Below are 19,323 nucleotides of genomic sequence, written 5' to 3' on the forward strand. Positions count from 1 at the left end.
ACCATTTAAGTAAATTAATTATTTTGCTTCATTTGATTTATTTTGAGTCCAGTGTATGTAGAAAGTCCAGCGGATCTTATTACATCACAAATATATAACTTAATAATGCATACATTATTTTTATATATGCATGCAAACAAAATAATATCATTGTTCATTACTTTAAATATAATTCATATACTTTACACAAAGCATGATAATTCATTTAAAATTTGCTGGATGATTAATTTAATTTAAGATTGATGATTTGCTGCAGAATCAGAATCAAATGAGAATTGTGCATTTGGTAAAGATTCATTCACAAGTCAAATAAATGACAATCATTAGACTGGCTCCCGGGGAGCGTCTCATTCATGAATTCAATGAGTCAAGACTAATGATTCAGGCAGTTCTTGCACAAATGCTTTAAACATCCACCAGCGAAATGAAAGACGCTGATGGCATCACTCAGGATATACAGACACTTTAGCATTCAGGTTGAGCTCCAGTGAATCGATTTGTTTGTGGTTACAAAATGGTTTATATGATTCACTGAAAAGAGTCGTTCAAAAAAGAATGAATTGTTTGTGTATCATCCTTCACTAAACTCTATCGGCCCTAAAAATCCTGATTGGAGCATCTCTAGTGAAAAGAGGTGTAATTTAAGAGAATGTTGACTGGAAGAAGTTTGCTATTACTTAAATTAGTTTTAATTCCAAAATCTTGTGATATTCTTCCAATGCGATTAATATGATTGCCAGTGATGAGACTGGATCTGCATCATCGAATAACATATTATGAGAACAGGGAGACAGTGTTTGTTTAGACCTTCGTATTTTCAAGAACTTCTTTTACTTCAGAGCTACATTGGTGCAGTGGTGAAGTCATCTTTTTTCAGTTTGCTGTAGGAAAGGCTAAATAAACACAAAAAAACAAACTTGCCTCAGTCAAAGACACTATCATATGAATGTACAGGAATGTACATGGGACCTTTAAGGTTCAACATGATGTTGATAAACACCAGTGTGCTTATTCTGTCGACACTTTTATCTCAATGTTTGCCACCTAGCAATAATTTTGCTCAATTCACTTTTCTTAAGAAGGCAGTTTAATGAAGTTCTGAATGCTTTCTTTATGACATCAGTTCTTTCATGTTAAGCCTTGTTGAAGATATGCCTAAGTTTTTCTTTGAAATAATTATTTTGTAAATGCTTGTTAAGATGTTATCTGCTACAGTAAACAGATTTAAATAAAAATGCATTTATTTATGTACTGATTGTTTGGTGTGAGCATTGTACTGAAAGCACCCTTTTGTATTGTGCTTTGTAGTTTTTACAATCAAGAATGAAAGATTCACCAATAAAAGCCTCATTCTGAGCAAGAAACGAGTTTACTGGAGTTATCGTTCGCTATCTGTCTAGCTTTGTATGGACACACAATCGGCAGAATAGCACACTACAAGGTTTATGATTATACCCTTCAATTTTTAAACTCTTCCTATTTTTATTAACGAATGCCTAGTTAAAATGGAAATTTTGGTTTAGAATTCCTTTTACAATGTATAGTTCATTGTATTTCTTACCACTTATGGCCTTACCTCCTTTTTGTTGCCTTTGTTCAATTATCCATCCATCCATTATCCAACCCGCTATATCCTAACTACAGGGTCACGGGGGTCTGCTGGAGCCAATCCCAGCCAACACAGGGCACATGGCAGGAAACAAACCCCGGGCAGGGTGCCAGCCCACCGCAGTGTTCAGTTATCAAGATAAAATATATACTGCAAAAGTTTGGGGGAAATCATGCCAAAACTCAATAAGACCAATTACATTGCTGTCCATTTAATACAAAACTCTTTTGGGCTCTTAAGGCAAAAATTACTTTATTCTGAGGGTAAAAATGCCATTGTGATAGGGGCATGAGGCCTCACAAACATATTGAGAATACATTTTAACACACACCTTGTAAATCTGGCCTGAAACTCTCAAAGGTTGTCAAGTCTTCGTTGAGTATGTAACAAAATCCATTCAAAAAACTGTTGCTTGCGCAGTACCGTGATAGTCTTGGGCCACAAGCCTGTGGAAGATGATAAGAGAGACAAAAGTGTTATAAAAATCCAGAGGTTGGACAGCGAAAAAAGACAATCTTATTCTCAAGTGAGAGAGTATAATTCTGCATTCATGAGGAAGACCTTGGATATGTGAGTGTCAGTTTGGGAAATGAGAGCACTCTTCAGGTTGGTGCTACAAGTGGCAGAATTCTGAAATTATTTTGTTAATGGTTTCAATGAGTTGGGACATTAACCTTACCTTTCTACCTCATTTTTTATAATAAAAAAGCAACTCATCCAGAATTTTTCAGTCATTTTCTCTTTGGAATAATGTAATTCTCTTATTATTAAAGTCTTTTTTTTTGCTTACTATTATGAAAAAAATGGGAGGAAATCTTAACTTGCATTTTTCTCAAATCAAGCATTAAATGAAAAAGTGTGTATCGGAGTTTGGGAAGTAGTTTGATTTTTAATAGTACAACGACTATGACCATGATAAGAAAATACGGAATTGTTAATTCTTTATTGTGTCCCTGTCTCTCATATCGGTGCTTCTTCTATCGGTGCTTCTTCTAATATATTGCATGATGTCCCTCTATTTATATTTCAACATTATTCTTTGTTTTTATGTGGTATTTCCTTTTTCATTCTGTAATATATTTGTAATTATTAAACACTGTGTTGGGCTCATATGAGGAAGATTGCTGATAGGAATGAATTAAAAAGAATTTTGAACTGTGTGCACTGCAGAGACCACATCTGGAATATTGTGTGCAGTTCACGGGTCTCACTTATATAACTTTGTGCAGATTCAAGAATGAAAATACGCATATGCCCAAAACAGGAAAATGCATATGGCAAAAAGTAATCTAATTTATAGAACCTTGCATACGCACATTTCCACATCATTTTCCCTTTGTAAGTCACAATCATCTTGTAACTGTGTGGACATGAACGCACTTCGAACCCTGCCTGGGTGCCACTCTGAAACAACCATATATGGACTATGCTAATAAAATTCATACATATGCAATCAAAACTGAGTAGGCCTTTGCTGAAGAAATAAATTCCAAAACCAGAAACAAATCTTATCCAGGAAGACACAAGACTAGAACCAAAAATCATGTCAACTCTAAAGATTTATTTTCCAGAGTAGTCAAAAGTAACTGGCACAAAGTCTTAGATTTCGATCCCAGTCTCAGATGGGACCCATCTTGTAAAGCATTTTATCAATGATATTATTTGATATGACTCAAGGAAGGAAATGTCTTAGGTCACATTATGGAAAAATGCTGTTATTGCATATGAAGGACTTTGATATGCTTTCCATGTTAAATACATAATTTATCTTAGAAATAGCATAAAGCTATAAGCAAATGTATTAGGAAAGCAGGTGAAGAGTGTGTGAGTAACAAGGAGATAAAATGCTCTTGGTGGTTTAAGAAGTGGCTGAATGTGCCATGGACACAGTAAGACTTGACAGTTGTCATGTACATAAAAAATCATAAAAAAAGGGTAAAAGCCGAACTTAAGAAATGTTCATGAAGGCCAAGAATGTAGTGCAAGGTGACGTTTATTTTGGGTATGTAAACTGGCTGTGCTCTGCTGAAAAAATCTCATGTCTTTTAACCAATCAGAATAAATGTCACATAGTTTTCTAAGCTAATGAACCAATCAGAGTTAGTATCAGGTGTTAATCAGGCACTGTCAATGTAAACTCAGTTGTTAATAAATATGAGCTTGTAACTTTGCTTAGTGACTATTCCATCGCAGGCTGCTATAATGGAGTGCATTCTTCTTCATGAAGACAAATCGAAAGACACAATGAACATGCTTCCTCCTGCCTCGTTCTTAGGGTTGATTATTTATACTGATTAGGCTTCTTACTCAGTTTTACAATACTATATAATACAATTTATATTTCTACAGCCCAAAATCACACAAGGAGTGCCACAATGTCTTGTCTAAGAAGACAAGAAATAAACTCTCAAAAAAAAAAACACTTGTAGGGAAAAATGGAAGAAATTTTGGGAAAGTCAATTCAGCAAGAGACCCCTTTCCAGGTAGGTTGGGCATGTAGTGGGTGTTAAAAAATGGGGTAAACACAATTCAATACATAGAACAAAACACAAGTAATCCTCAATACAATACAATAGAATGAATGAATGTAATAGTACAAGTACAGAGCAAAATGAAAGAGAAGATTGTATGACATAATAGGATTCTGATTTGTTCAGAGTCCTTGAGACCTTGGCCATCAAGCTGCCTCCTCTACTGGCAATTCCATAGCTGAGTCAGTGTTGGACCAGCCAGTTTTCAGCTTCTTCCACAACATCAGTGCTTGAAGTGGCACCAGATTACTGGTGGTACCCCGTTTATGGAGATGTGTGGTGGAGGAGATTTGTCAGTGCAGCTTTCAGAATCATTGTGTTATATTAAGAAAAGGAGTCGGTACTTTCTAGCTTGGTTTAAGTAGTACTAGGGTGTTGTATCGTGTTAGCCATTATGAACGTAGAGAAAAGCCAAGCAAAATGACACTTTTTATTGGCTAACTAAAAAAGATTACAATATGCAAGCTTTCGAGGCAACTAAGGCCCCTTCTTCTTGCCTGAAGAAGGGGCCTTAGTTGCCTCGAAAGCTTGCATATTGTAATCTTTTTAGTTAGCCAATAAAATGTGTCATTTTGCTTGGCTTTTCTCTAGCTTGGTTTAAAAAAAAGCTCTGGTACTCTACGTAGTGTTCTCTGTGAAACATCAGTCCTCATGATACATTGATATTCAATTGAGGAAGAATTGATCTTCAGGATACATCAACCATTAGCTGTGGTGGTACGCTCACTAAAGGTGCCATACTCTATGTAGAAATTGTTGTAGAGGTGCTGTAATGTGGTAAAGGTAACGTAAACTAGTGAGTACCGCTACACTTCATAATGTGTAAAAGGAGCTCCGTAAAAAAAACTTATGCTATATGTTAACAAATTCCATAGGCAAATTAGCTGTTCTGATTACTCAATGAATAATTGAAACTATAACAGCTCAACCATAACCTGTAATGGTATATTTAATTAAATGTAAACAGAAGAGGAAGCCAGATTAAAAACAAAGGCACTGAAAATGAGAATCTCACTGAGCTGTGTTTGATTACTCACCAGAAGGCGTCCCATGCTGCCAGAACTGGTTGCCATTGACAGGCCCAGTGCAATCCCGGGATTTAGACCTGAAAATGTTTAAAATCAAAAGTCAGAAAATTTTGAGGAGGCAAACTGATAATTTTCAATAAAAGTCATAATGACAGACAATGATAACAATGGCTTTATACGGAACCCATGGCTTTCTGATGATCCAACTATGGAGAACTTCCTATAAAAATGAAAATCTTGTAAAATATATTTAAAAAAATATATTGCTACCAGTATTAATACAAATTTAAAATATGTTATGATATATCCCCAGGCAAGCTTGCCCTGCAAGCAGGTCTTTCAACTTGCAGGGAAAACTTGGGGGTTTGTGGCATGATTGGCACTCCGGCCACCGTTAAAAACCTCACCCTGTTTCAGTGTGGTGTTGAGGTGTCACCAGTTACACGGCTCCACTCGGGTTCTAATCCAGGTGTTTTTCTGTTTCATGCCCTCTCCTTTGAAGACCTTGAAGCCATTGTTTGTTTCTTATTAGTATAGATGTTACCCAAATAATTGTAAAGCAATTTGTGAGACGCTTTGTCAAAACAAAGCTTAATAAACACCTCACTAGAAATAGATAAAGGCAAAGGCTAGAAGAGCATCTCCAAGCAGCTTGATGTTCCTGTTACAACTACAAATATTATTAAAAAGTTTAAGGTCCATGGGACTGTAGCCAACCTCCCTGGACGGGGCTGCAAGAGGAAAATTGAACCCAGAATGGGCAGAATGATATTAAGAATGGTAGACAAAAAGACAAGGACAACTTCCAAAGAGATACAAGCTGAACTCAAAGGTCAAGCTCCATTAGTGTCTGATTGCAACTTCAGTTGCTTTTTGAATGACTGTGGGTTCAATGGAATAGGACCTAGGAGGACTCCACTACTGAACGAAAAGCATAAAAAAGCCACACTGGAATTTGATAATATGCATATTGACAAGCCACAATGCTTCTGGGAGATTTTGCTTTTGACAGATGAGACAAAACTGGAGCGTTTTGACAAGTTGCATCAGCTCTGTGTACACAGATGAAAAAATAAAGCTTTATAAGAAAAGAACACCATACCTAGTGTGAGACATAGAGGCTTAGTTATGTTTTGGGGCTGCTTTGCTGCATCTAGCACAGATTACCTTGAGTCTATGCAAGGAACAATGAAATCTCAAGACTATCAAGACATTCTGGAGTGAAACCTACTGCCCAGTGTCAGAAATTTCTATGTCAGTCACAGGTCATGGATTCTCCAACAGGATAATGAGCCAAAACACACAGCTAAAAGCACTTAAGAATGACTAAGAACAAAGCATTGGACTATTGTTAAATCACCTTCTATGGACCCTAATTTAAATCTATCAAACATCTATTGAACTGAAACATGCAGTCTGGAGAAGACCCCCTTTCAAACCTGACACAGCTGGAGCAGTTTGTTCAGGAAGAACGGGCCAAACTACCTGTTGACAGGTACAGAAGTCTTACTAAGAGCTCCAGGAATCACTTGCGATTGTTTCTAAAGGTTGTGCAACAAAATATTAGGTTAAAGCTCCCATTATTTTTGTCCAACCCGTTTTCATTTGTGTTATTACATATTTGAAATATTTTGTTGAATCAAAACTCTAAAGCAAAGTTTAACTTTTGTTGAATATGGAAAGAAAACAATGATGAGTGCCAATTACTTTTGTCAGTTTCAAGTTATTTCAGGGACAATTCTGGGTTCTTCTTTATTCATGAAGGGGTAGCAACAAATTTTCCAGCATCTGTATCTGTTATTCCAGGAGGCCATTTGCTTCTTTATGTTGATCTGAAGAAATAGCTGGCAGTTTCTCCAATTCTATTACCCATAATATGGACCACATTCACTTTGATAGGACATACCACCCTCTAGTAGTACCATATTTCCCCGAAAATAAGACGGTCTTATATTAATTTTTACTCTAAAAGATGCACTAGGGCATATTTTCAGGGGATGTCTTATATTTATTCATGTGCAACAATATACATTATTCAAATACAGTCATGTCATCTTCTTCTGGAATATAATCATAACTCTCCACATTCATATCCTGAATTCCAGCCTGAATTTCTTGCTACTCCAGCCACTTTTAGGATCCTCTAGAATCGATGTGCATGCTTCAATGTTTGATGAATGGTTCGGTGTGGTGAAGCAAAATGCTAACATACAAATGCATTCACAGTGCTTTTATATTCAAGTGTCACATATTCCCCAACGTAATGACACGATACATTTCAAAAGTCTCATGTACCATCTTCTGTGCCGTCTCATTTTTACATTTCTTTTGCACCTTCACAAAAGCACCAGAATGTAAGGCAGCTTATTTGACCCACAGAGAAAAAAATTAAGGACATGTGAAAAGGTCTATTTTGTGATTAAAGAGGAAATTTTGGCTTTAATCTCAAAAAGTCCACTTTAACCTCATGGTTTACTTTATCATTAAAGTAGACCATTGTGAACGTCATCTTAAAACTGGCCCACTTGTTAATTGCTATGTGCTTCTGGGGCTTCCTCCTGATCTGACAGCAGCAGCAAGCAGCAATAGATCACCACACAGGACACATTAAATTTACGATATTCCAACTCTCTGCACATTTAGAATCCTTAGGTTTATACTTGATGAAATGCATTAATGTATGTATGTTACATTTTACAGAGAAATTGTTAACTTTGTTTAAATAATGAATACTGTTAATCATTATACATATGGGGGCGGCATGGTGGCAGAGTAGTAGCGCTGCTGTCTCACAGGGAGTCACGTCGCTGGTGTTCCCTGACTGGAGTTTGCATGTTTACCTGGTGGGATTCCATAGTGTGCTTACAAAGACATGAAGGTTTGGGGATTTGGTGATGCTAAAATGATGCTAGTGTATGTGTAAGCGATGAGCTGATGCCCCATCCACAGATTTTGTTTCTGTCTTACACCTGATGCTTGCTGGAATGGGCGCATACTCGGATTGATGGATATACAGTATTCATTAAACATCCTTTTCAGAGATATTGTGGCAAGGTGTCCTCGAAATTTAATGGATGTTTTTCGGGCAATACACAACAAAGCAAAGCTGAACGTTTTCTCACCGTGATGATATCTCGCACTGCCACCTGGTGGAATCTTCCAGATTTACGTAAAGTACAAGTGCAAGTATAAACAGTACAACACTTGCGTAGCAGTAGCGTCCACAGGAGCATGCGTCACGTGAAGTATAAACCCTGCCTTAGGTGTCTTACTTTTCAGCTGAGGATCTTGACTAGGGCTTATTTTTAGGGTAGGGCTTATTTTTGGGGAAAAACGGTAGTAGTAGTAGTAGTAGTAGTAGTAATAATAATAATAATAATAATAAAATAAAAATTTATAGAGATCCTTTCCCTTTCTCAAGGAGCTAACCTTTACATACCTCCAATATTAGTCAAGGGACTCTCTACCTGCTACTGTGGACTTCTTTCACTTCCTTCCTTCCTTTTTCGATTCACTCCTGTCTCAAGCCACTAAGGTGTCATGTCTTTCTATGGTTACTCCTTAGAAGATGTAAATGATAATCTGCACTTACCTTGCAGTATAATTGGTTTGCACTTTTCTTCATCATATTCACAGCTGTAAAGCCCTCCTGTCCCATTGTCTTTTAGGGGTGCACTGACAATAACACTACAAAGAAAAATATTCAATCTTTAATAGGGAATGGAGAAAAGAACTGTGCTGAAATTATTAGAACTGTTATCTGTCAAAATTTGGGTAGTCTGCATTCTCTCCCGCTATCTACAAAACTTTTTCTTTGGGTGCTTCAATTTTGTTCCTATGGCCCCAATATTTTTCTTAGCTTAACTGGTGATTACAAGACTAAGATAAGACTAAAATATCCATGAGCTCCATGGTGTTAATAGTGAAGATCCCCTCCCGTATACACTTCTCTGAATACACCTCCAATAGACACAGGCATATACTCACACATTATGAACATCACAAATGTCAGTGATAAATCAGATACAGGGATTAAAGTAGACAAAAAAAAGTCTATAACTTCACATTTGGTGCACTTGACAATCTATTTTTTTTCATTAGTGTATTACAATGAATGGTAAACTAGTTGATGAATGAAATGTCACATTTATGAGAAATCAGCTTTCTTGTCATCTTCTTCTGTGCACCCCATAATCCTATGGATGATCAGGGCTATTGGCAGCAGCATTCTACCTTGACCAGTGTCCTTTCCCCTTTTGAGCCAAGTGTACTACACTTTGGATATCTATCATAGTCCATTCCTGGATATTATCCAACCATCTTCTTTTCTGTCTTCCTCTTTTCTTTGTTTCTTCAGCTCTTCCAAGATACTTGGATCCCCAGTCAAACTGAGTCAGAGGGTGCATTTTGAATTTTAGCAAAATGGCATTTTTTAGTTACCTTTCATTTCTAAGTTTTCTTTTCGCTGCACCTCTGGTCTCTTGCTTTGAATTACCACCCTTTTTGATTTCTTACTCTTGCGGCAGAGTAACACATCAAATTTACAGTCTCATAATAATGACAGCTGTACGATTGTGTCTCCCACGTATCAAACAATCAACTCTTTATTTAGGGCTGATTGAATGGCGGGATGGGGTGTGTGTTGAATAGTGAATTATGTGTGTGCAACACATGTCCTTTTCCCTTTACTACTCATTATTTTCTTGCATATGCTAAGGCTCCTCTGAGAGCATAACTTCAGGGTGTCTACCCGGGTCACCCTGATAGTAGATACAACCATGACTGACTATGAATTAATTCTATATGAATGAATGTTGATGTCTGCACAGGGCCTACATTTGCCTGGAAGGACTCTTTTTTGTCTTAAGAACATAAGAAATCTGACATATTATAGCAGACCATTCCGTCCATTAGGCTTGTTAGCTTAGCTAATAGCTAAGTTGTCCCAATATCTTGCCCAGTAACTTCTTAAAGGTTGTCAAGGTCTCTGCTTCAACTCCATGTCTCATTAGTTTGCTCCACATTACCAACACTCTTTGAGCAAAGAAGTGCTTCGTGGTGTCAGTCCCCAATGCACTTTCCCTAAATCATTTGCCCCTTGTATTATCATGGTATTTCCCTCTGCTTACTCTTTACCTGTTTCTCAAGGGCAAGTGTTCTCATCAAATTCGTTATCGGGTTGGTCTACTGTTGCACTTTAAGATGAACACACACGTACATAGCTATATGCATACACACAGACCTTAACCACAACAGTGCCCCATGAATGACACACACACACTAATTAACCTCTGGCACTTTAAACCACACAAGTGCTTTAGGAATAACACAGCCTGTCATTCAGCACTTCAAGAGACTTACTTATTATCGGCACAAACAACATATGATGTTTTAGTGATATCTCAGACCTAAATATTACTTTTGGTCTACAAGAATACATTTAAACATACAAAGACTCAGCACTCTTGACTATAGGCCATTTATCAGCCAAGAATACCTTCTTTTCGTACTGTTCCAACTATCGAGTGGAGCTCCTCACTCTCAGCCTTATAAACCTCGCAGCACAGAAGTAATAGCAAAAAATCTGGCTACACCAGGTGCTCAAAGAAATCTAACTTATTAATTCAATCACTCTAGACATTAAGACAAAGCATAGAAAGTGAAAAGCAGCATGGTATTTATTACCATAATAATAATAATACCACTGGAACAAAGAATAGTAGAAAATAGGTACTGATAGGAAAGTCTGAATATATATAGTCTTTAGAAAAAGTTTACGAAAAAGTTACAGATGACAAGGATGAATGTCCCAGGGCAGCGTTTGATTCAGCAATCGATCTCCATGACTCTTTCCTGATGACCAGTGCCGTCTTCGTCCGTTCCTCTTCTCCTCTCCTTTCTTACATCCTTACTTTCTTCTTCTCTAACATTGCTTTCAAAATGAGGCATATTTATTATGAAATGTCATGCCGTGGTTTCACAACAAATGCACCTGATTGGTTGGCTGTCAATGTAATTAATGAATTTTGCTCAAACTCTTTCCCAGATAATAAAGTTTTTTGATGTTGCCTCATGTCCATCTTTCCCAGGCTGTAAACCAAATTGTTGTCCCAGATGTCCATATCAATAGCCTGAGGTGTTGGCTTAGTCTTCCTTTCCCAGGTTATAAAGTAATTGAGCCACTAGCATGTCTTCCTTTCTATGTTGGAACAGCTGTTTTAAAAGTGAGGTGTAAGGGAAGAAAACCTGCTTTGATTTGTATTCATCTGTTGTCTTGTCTTGAACAAAATATAATCGAAAATTAAACCAAAATGTACAGATTTTATACACCATAACACCCCTGATGCTGCTTGGATGGGCTCCATTCCTCATGACTCTGTACTAGGTAAAGTGTGTTCAAAAATGGATAGATGAAATTATAAAACTGGATGGTTGCAACAATGTGCAGTTGGGCTGTGGAAGTGAAAGACAATGTTCTAAGTCTTGTTCATAGCGTGTCTACAATTGCTCACTGTCTTCACTGGCACTTCACGCAACACATCAGCAGGATACGGTGCAACGTGAGGTTTGCATGTGGCTTGGAACTGCTGCTTGATCAGTGTCCATAGTAAGAAAATGTCCAGACATACTGTACATTTCAATATCTGATTGAAAATGACACAACCAATATTTAAATTATTTGATTAATGAATTAATAAGACACTAAAAAGCACAGTTTAAGAACACATTTCAGACAATAAAACACAGTAAGAAGGGAGCATCAATGAAGGGAAATGCACGTCCCCTCCTCTCTGTTGTCATTTTAAATGTTTTTAGATAAGAACCCATGATGTCTAAAACCACATTTCAGATCATGTTTATTTTGAATGAAATATTATAATGTTGAAAAGCTCCGCTCACCCGTCATCAAGCCTGCCTATCCAGTTCAAGGTTCTGGGAGCTCCAGCCTATCATGGTAAAGTCTGATGCAAGTAGGGACTAACCCTGGACAGGCCACCATATAGTGCTGACCAGCTAAAAGGAATGTAACGCAATGACAGAATTCATAAATTAAGATACTGATTTGGGGTTCCACAGGTGTTGTAACTGCTGCCTCATAGCTGAAGATATCAGATTTTAAATCTCCTCTTTTTCACATGCAGTATCTTCCATGATGTTTTGAGACAAAGACAAATTTTTCCTTTGATTTACTCCTCTGCTCCACAGTTTACATTTACAAATCAATCGATTCAGACGTTATTAAAGTGCACATTACAGACTTTAATTTAAGAGGATTTTCATACATGTAAAAAACATTTTTTCTTCTGGTTCACCCATTTCAGGGCACCATATTGTTTGGAACACAGCAATGGCTGCTGTATTAAAGCTGTCATATTGAGGTCTTTGTCACATATTTCTGTGATTCATAGACAACACCAGGTGCTGACGATCATCTGTTGTGATGCTCTGCCAAGCATCTAATGCAGCCATCTTCAGCTCCTGCTTGTTTCAGGAGCTTGTCTCCTTATGTTTTCTCCTCAGCATATGGAAAGCAATCTCAATTGGATTTAAATCAAGTTATAATTATGGAGGGCACTGTACATTTCCCTGATGCTTTGTTTTTCTCCCACATCTCCCATGCATGCAGGTTGGATTAATTAGCTGTGTATGAATGATATGGTCACTAATGAACTGACACTCCTTCCAAGGTTAGTTCATAACTTGCACCATGTGCAGAGACCAGTGGCAGATCCTGACATGGGCAGTACATTCATGTTTCTCTGCGTCTCTTCCATAGTTTTGCACTTTTTCTTACATGAAAAATGCTGTCTGCTAACCAGTGATTAATCTAAGAGGCGGGTGGCTTGGATGTCAAGGACTCCCCACTGTTCTTTTTCTCAAAATTCTCTTACCATACGGGTAGGAGTGAACAATATGTTGAATTTTCGAATCCATTTAATTTTTTTCTGAAAGTTAAATAAAATCTGTAAAATCTCCAGTGACTCTCTAAGCATGTTCACATCGTCCCCGGTCATGTTGCCTGGTAGTGATAAGCATAAAAAGAAAATGGAGCAAGGATCAGAAGAGAAAGGCTTTAGAATAGGTGGGATGGCATTGCTGTTTACAAATTGTTTGGTTTTACCTGGGATGACAGTAGTAGTAGAAAATAGGCTTCTGCAATGTGCATTCTCACAAAATGGGGGCCTGCTAAGCAAGCTTCCATAAAATGTTTGCTGTTGCATTGCATACTCTATGAGCCGATGAGCAGCAGGTGGAAGGAGATAACAGCTGTAGTGGCTTACCAAATTTCTAACTTAACTTGCAGTCAAAAAATACTCGTACTTTGTCATAGTCAAACTAATCAATAATTTTCCTAACAGAAGTGAAATGTCCATTTAAGTGTAAGACCTCATCCTTCCATTTCACATCTCCACTCTGTTTTCAAATGTTACAAGCAGGAATAAAAACAGTAGCCTTCATTGTTTTCTTTTTTGTGAATTATTCAATGTTTGTGTGTGGGTTAAACTGCATTACTGTCCATTTTATTTTTATTTTGAGTTTATATTTTTGCATAGCAGGTGAATTGAGCTATCTAATTACAATAATAATAGATATTCAATATATAGCAATTGAAGATGTGAGTTCCAAAATCTGCTAATTACACCTTTTGGTAAAATTTAGTGAACATGTGATTGTGACTTTTCATGCAGATGGTCATGCGCCGAAAATATGCTTGAGCTTCAAAACCTGCTAATTGCAACAGTGTAGCGGTATAGTTTTAGGGATTTAGTTTCAAAATCTGCTTACGGACCCAAATTTTCCTATTTATCTCCAAAATGTATCTTTTGTACTTAGCTAATTTTGGAACTGCGCTCTTCAATTTCATTTTGAATTAATATTTATAAATATGTTGTCCTGATGATCTTTGAATCTTTTAGGGTGATTCTAAGGCAATTGTACAACCATGTACAACCACTGCTTTGTGAACTAATATTTGTTTTAGGATAATAAAATATCTATTAATGAAATAAAAGTCTCTGTCATTTTAATTGGGACATGTTACTTCACTATTTATTCGGATTGAAAGTGAAAGTAAAGCTTTGTTGGGTAGGTAAAACATCTCTGTGTCTACCAAAATATCACCGTTTCGTCAGGATTTCAAGCTGCCCCTTATAAATTATTCCTTGGTGACATCTCTGTAAAGAACCAATTAATACCGTGGAGAAGGAAGGATTCGAAAAGCTGTTAAGAACACTGGATGCAAAACACGAGTTGCCCATAAACACGGTACTTCCTATGTTGATGAATATTGTAAAATAAATACCCACACGCATCATAGAGTATTACGACAAGAAAAAGCATGCTTATGCAAATACATCATTTCATACCATTAAAAATAGTTAATAATAATAATAATAATAATAATAATAATAGTGGTACATTTTATTTATACAGAACCTTTTCCATGCTCAAAGCACCTCACAGATATTCAAATAGAACAACAGGGCATATGCCACACTGGATGCAAATAATATTTGCATAAAACATTAAGAAAGATAAACACAGGATAAGGAAAGCATTGAATAAGAGACAATAAATCAGAATTAAATATAGAAATACAAATACTACAAGAAAACCCTGAACCAATAATATAATTTGTGATACAAATTCAAATCTTTTTGGGCATTTGAACAGAGAGGGTAAACTGAAAGAAGGGCCAGAAAGTCGGGACAAGTTAAATGTCTTCCTGAACAGATGAGTTTTAAGGTGTCTTAAAAGAATGAATTAAGTTGGCTGATCTAATTAATTCCAGAAGGTCATTCCAATGTCTGGGTGCTATAGAGCTGACAGCTCTGTCACCCACAGAGTGCAGGTTAGTGTGGGACACAACAAGAATCCGATGACCTTAGTGGGCAAACAGGAGCATAGGAGTTACAAGAGAAGGTCACTGATGTAGTCTGGTGCAAGGCCATTTAAAGCTTTATAATTTATTAACAGAATTGTATATTTAATCCTGTAAAATAAAGGGAGCCAGTGAAGGTGGAGCAGGATAGTCATTGCTGTTGTGGATCTGTGGCACTAGGGTTCTGAACCAACCTGAGCTGTGATAAAAGATAAGAAGGGGCATCTGTGTAGCCAATGGTTTTAAGTCTGCCGCTGTGATCTGTGAGGGTTTTTCTGTATTTTATTAAAAATAAGTATTTTCTGAAGCCTCATAAACCAGCTGATAGCGTGAAAACTAACAGATGGATGGACAGAAACATGCAAAAAGGCAGGCTATTTAAAAGTACTGATGTGCCATGATCAATATACAGCCAGGGTTACGGTCTGCAGAAGGCATGAGTGATTAGAGAAGATGCAAAAGTTGCTATGTTGGTCTGAGAAGAACACAGCACAGGTGGCATTTACCCATACTTGGCACATTTTATAAAAAGTTCACTAATTATGCAACATATGTGAGTATTTATATTGGAAAGGAACCACCAAGAAGCCAGAAGCCATACCAATGCCGCCGACACTCTGCTGGACTGGACTTAGATTTATCAGCATTCCCCACTGAAGAACTGAATGATGATTGTAATATTCCATTGGCTTCTCTTCGGCCTTGAAATGTATGTATAAATGCATTGTATGTTGGGAGTGGAAGCTACAGTACATTTTTAAAGTAAGTTAAATACATATATCTCATTTTGTACCATATTTCTCTCATCTGATTATTTTTGCCATAGTTACTAAAGGGATGTGTATAAAGCTTGAGTATGTCTTGCATTCAATAAAGAACACAATACCAAGGAGCAAGGGCCCCCTGCTGGAGACAACCTGTCAGTAGGATGTTCCAGTACTCAATGCAGAATGTAATAATAAAAGCATGGACAAGTTTGTCAGCCTCAGAAAAGAAGAGGAATGAGCGAATATGGAATATGCTACGGAGGTGTAAGTAAAAAAGTTTTTAAATGTTATGAATAAGGGTAGAGTAAGAAAGGGAAGAATACAAAATTACACCAATATTCCTAGCAGAAGAAGGTCTAATGACATCATCACCAAGAGCGATTGAGAAGGAAGTTGAGCTTTAGTGCCAATCAGCATGACTTTGGTTGTGTTACAGTTTAGTTTTAAAGAGTTACATTCCATCCAGGTTTTAAGTTCACTAAGGCAACTTATGAGCTGAGAAAGCTGTGATGATATTTTATGTTTAACACTGTAATAGATCTTTGTATAATCAGCATGTAAGTGATATCCCAGTCCAAAGCTTTGAATACAATGGCCAAGGGGGAGCATCTAGATCCAGAATAGCAGAGGGCTGATGACAGAGCATTGAGGAGAGCCTTGTGTGACTGGCACTGAGCTGGACCTACTGGTGTGAAGACGAGCAAACTCTTGCCTATCAGTCATTTAGGAATTAAACCACTAGAGGGCAGTGCCAGAGATATCCAGAATGTTTCACATTTCTAGACAGTAGAATGTCCTGCTTGACAGTATTGAATGCTGCACTGAGGCCTAAGAGAACTAATATGCTAGTTTGCCCAGAGTCTGCCACCACAAGCAACTAATTAGTTACTAGAAGCAGTGCAGTTTCAAAGCTGTGCAGTGTTCTGAAACCAGACTGAAAGGGCTCTATCATCTTACTACAAGGGAAGTAACTGGTGAGTTGGGAAGCCACAACACTGTCAAGAACTTTGGACATAAAACATAATTGATAAAGAAACCGAAAATTAAGACCAGCCTTTTTAAATGTTGCAGTTACAGAAATGATTTTAAAGGTAGCTAGCTCAGAACCGGTGTCAAGGAATGATTTATTATTGTCATAACAGCTGGGATTATGGCATAAAGGTAAGATGAGAAAGATGGTAGGAATGGGGTGCAGTACACAAGTAGTAGGCCTCACCTTACAGAGTAGGTCATCAACAAATATAGGTGAAACTGGTGAAAATCTGGAAAAGGAGCTGGATGGAGAGGGGGAACAGGGAAAATATAAAGGGAGGGTGGCCTTGTATTAGTTGAATTAGGTTTAGGTTTAATTTCAGTCTTCATTAGAAGAAGTGATTGGGCCAGATGTAGGTTGAAATAGTTTATTAACTACAGAGAATAAAACCCCTTGGGTTATCATGGCCAGCCTCTACTATTATGTCATAGTATGTATTCTTGGCTGCAGTTAGTGCATCTGTGGGCATGCACAGAGGGGACAATCTTATGTGACATTCTCTCAATATGTCAGTCAGCTGCTTTACTGTAATGTTGGATTATACAATGGAGCGGAACACTTAAAGGAAAACTTGTGAAAAAAAGATCCGAAATGGATCCAGCAAGGATAGAGGGACAGATATTTTTAAGGTTTCTGAAAGAAGTTTAACGTTTATAGTTAAGAGCGGGGAGAGGAATCGGGACAGTGAAATCGGAGATCAGAAAGGCCTGAATCAGTGGTGTGAGTGTCGCGACCTGATAATCCAGGTGTACAAACCAGAGTTAATATGTGACTGCTAGAGTGAGTAGGAAAATCAACAAGTCAAAACAGACGAGTATGGATAGGAATTTATTTATTATTTTAAACTCACCTACAGTACAAGAATAACTGTCTAGGAAAGAACTTAAATGAATTAGTAATTCAGTCAGATCAGATAAGAAAGACCCATTGTATTTTGGAGGATGATAGAGAACAATAAGTTAGGACCAGATTTCATTATTAGTTTTAGAACTAGACACAAATTATAACGGACATAATTTGGTATTCTATTGATGTTTAGCTCTCACAATTATAGTGAGCAGCCCACTGAAAAGTAATCCCTCGCTATATCGCGCTTCGACTTTCACGGCTTCACTCCATCACGGATTTTATATGTAAGCATATTTAAATATATATCGCGGATTTTTTGCTGGTTCGCGGATTTCTGCGGAAAATGGGTCTTTTAATTTCTGGTACACGCTTCCTCAGTTGGTTTGCCCAGTTGATTTCATACAAGGGACGCTATTGGCAGATGGCTGAGAAGCTACCCAACCACAACGCGTATTATGTATTAAATAAAACTCAAATATATTGTGAGCACGGAGACTGTTTGCACCCCTAGAGGACACGGCCGCTCCTCAAAAAACGCTGAAAGATTACATTCACACTGCTCCCTTCTTTGCTGGGCTTACATGTGGCTGCTTTGCAAGCGATATGCTTCCCGCATGGTGCTTCGCATACTTAAAAGATCAAACAGCACGTATTGATTTTTGATTGTTTGCTTTCCGCTCTCTCTCTCTCTCTCTTGCTCGCTCACTCGCTCTGACATTCTCTGCTCCTGACGGGAGGGGGTGTGAGCAGAGGGGCTGTTCACATACTGGCCTAGAGGATACAGACGCTCCTCTAAAAAATGCTGAAAAATGCTTGCTCCCTTCCTTGCAGCTACAGTACTTTGTCCGGCAGTGCTTCGCATACTTAAAAGCCAAACAGCCCTATTGATTTTTGACTGTTTGCTTTTTTCTCTCTCCCTCTCTCTCTGAGGAGCACTCCTTTGAAGAGGAAGATATGTTTGCATTCTTTTAATTGTGAGACGGAACTGTCATCTCTGTCTTGTCATGGAGCACAGTTTAAACTTTTGAAAAAGAGACAAATGTTTGTTTGCAGTGTTTGAATAACGTTCCTGTCTCTCTACAACCTCCTGTGTTTCTGCGCAAATCTGTGACCCAAGCATGACAATATAAAAATAACCATATAAACATATGGTTTCTACTTTGCGGATTTTCATCTTTTGCGGGAGGGTCTGGAACGCAACCCCTGCGATGGAGGAGGGATTACTGTAAACATGACCAGACGGAGTTGCCTCGATTAGAAACACAAACTCTTTTGGGTATTTGTAAAGTTTTCTATTAATATTATAATTCTAATAATCATTATAATTTCAAGGTTGCAGTCTGTAATGAATTCTGACAGTACCAGTGCTTTGCCATTGATGGACTTTGTGTTAAACAAGGCGATGTTAGTGGCTGAGAGCTCATTGTGCAGAGTTTATTTCAATGTAGTGCCATTTGACACATTGACAACTTAATGATAAGAGCTGTTTGGTCCCTGTACGATCGGTGTCAGAGCTTGGTCCGCATTGCCGGCAGTAAGTCAAACCCGTTTCCAGTGAGAGTTGTACTCTGCCAGGGCTGCCCTTTGTCATCGATTCTGTTCATAACTTTTATGGACAGAATT

At 37.7% G+C, this 19,323-nt stretch overlaps 1 protein-coding gene and 1 long non-coding RNA gene across 2 annotated transcripts in view; one reads left to right on the plus strand and one right to left on the minus strand.

The window, feature by feature from the left end:
* Nucleotides 1–19,323, minus strand: part of LOC114649054 (integrin alpha-X-like) — a 193,280-nt gene that overhangs the window by 127,440 nt on the left and 46,517 nt on the right. The window contains exons 3-5 of the mRNA XM_028798469.2: nt 8,761–8,855; nt 5,178–5,245; nt 1,941–2,055 (exon numbers count right to left, since the gene is read on the minus strand). Of these exons, the coding sequence (XP_028654302.1) occupies nt 1,941–2,055; nt 5,178–5,245; nt 8,761–8,855 (278 nt within the window). The remainder of the gene's footprint in view (nt 1–1,940; nt 2,056–5,177; nt 5,246–8,760; nt 8,856–19,323) is intronic.
* Nucleotides 1–19,323, plus strand: part of LOC127527015 (uncharacterized) — a 157,000-nt gene that overhangs the window by 118,515 nt on the left and 19,162 nt on the right. The gene's annotated exons all lie outside the window — the stretch shown is intronic.

The sequence above is a fragment of the Erpetoichthys calabaricus genome, chromosome 3 (assembly GCF_900747795.2).
Source record: "Erpetoichthys calabaricus chromosome 3, fErpCal1.3, whole genome shotgun sequence".
In the NCBI taxonomy this organism is placed as follows: Eukaryota; Metazoa; Chordata; class Cladistia; order Polypteriformes; family Polypteridae; genus Erpetoichthys; species Erpetoichthys calabaricus.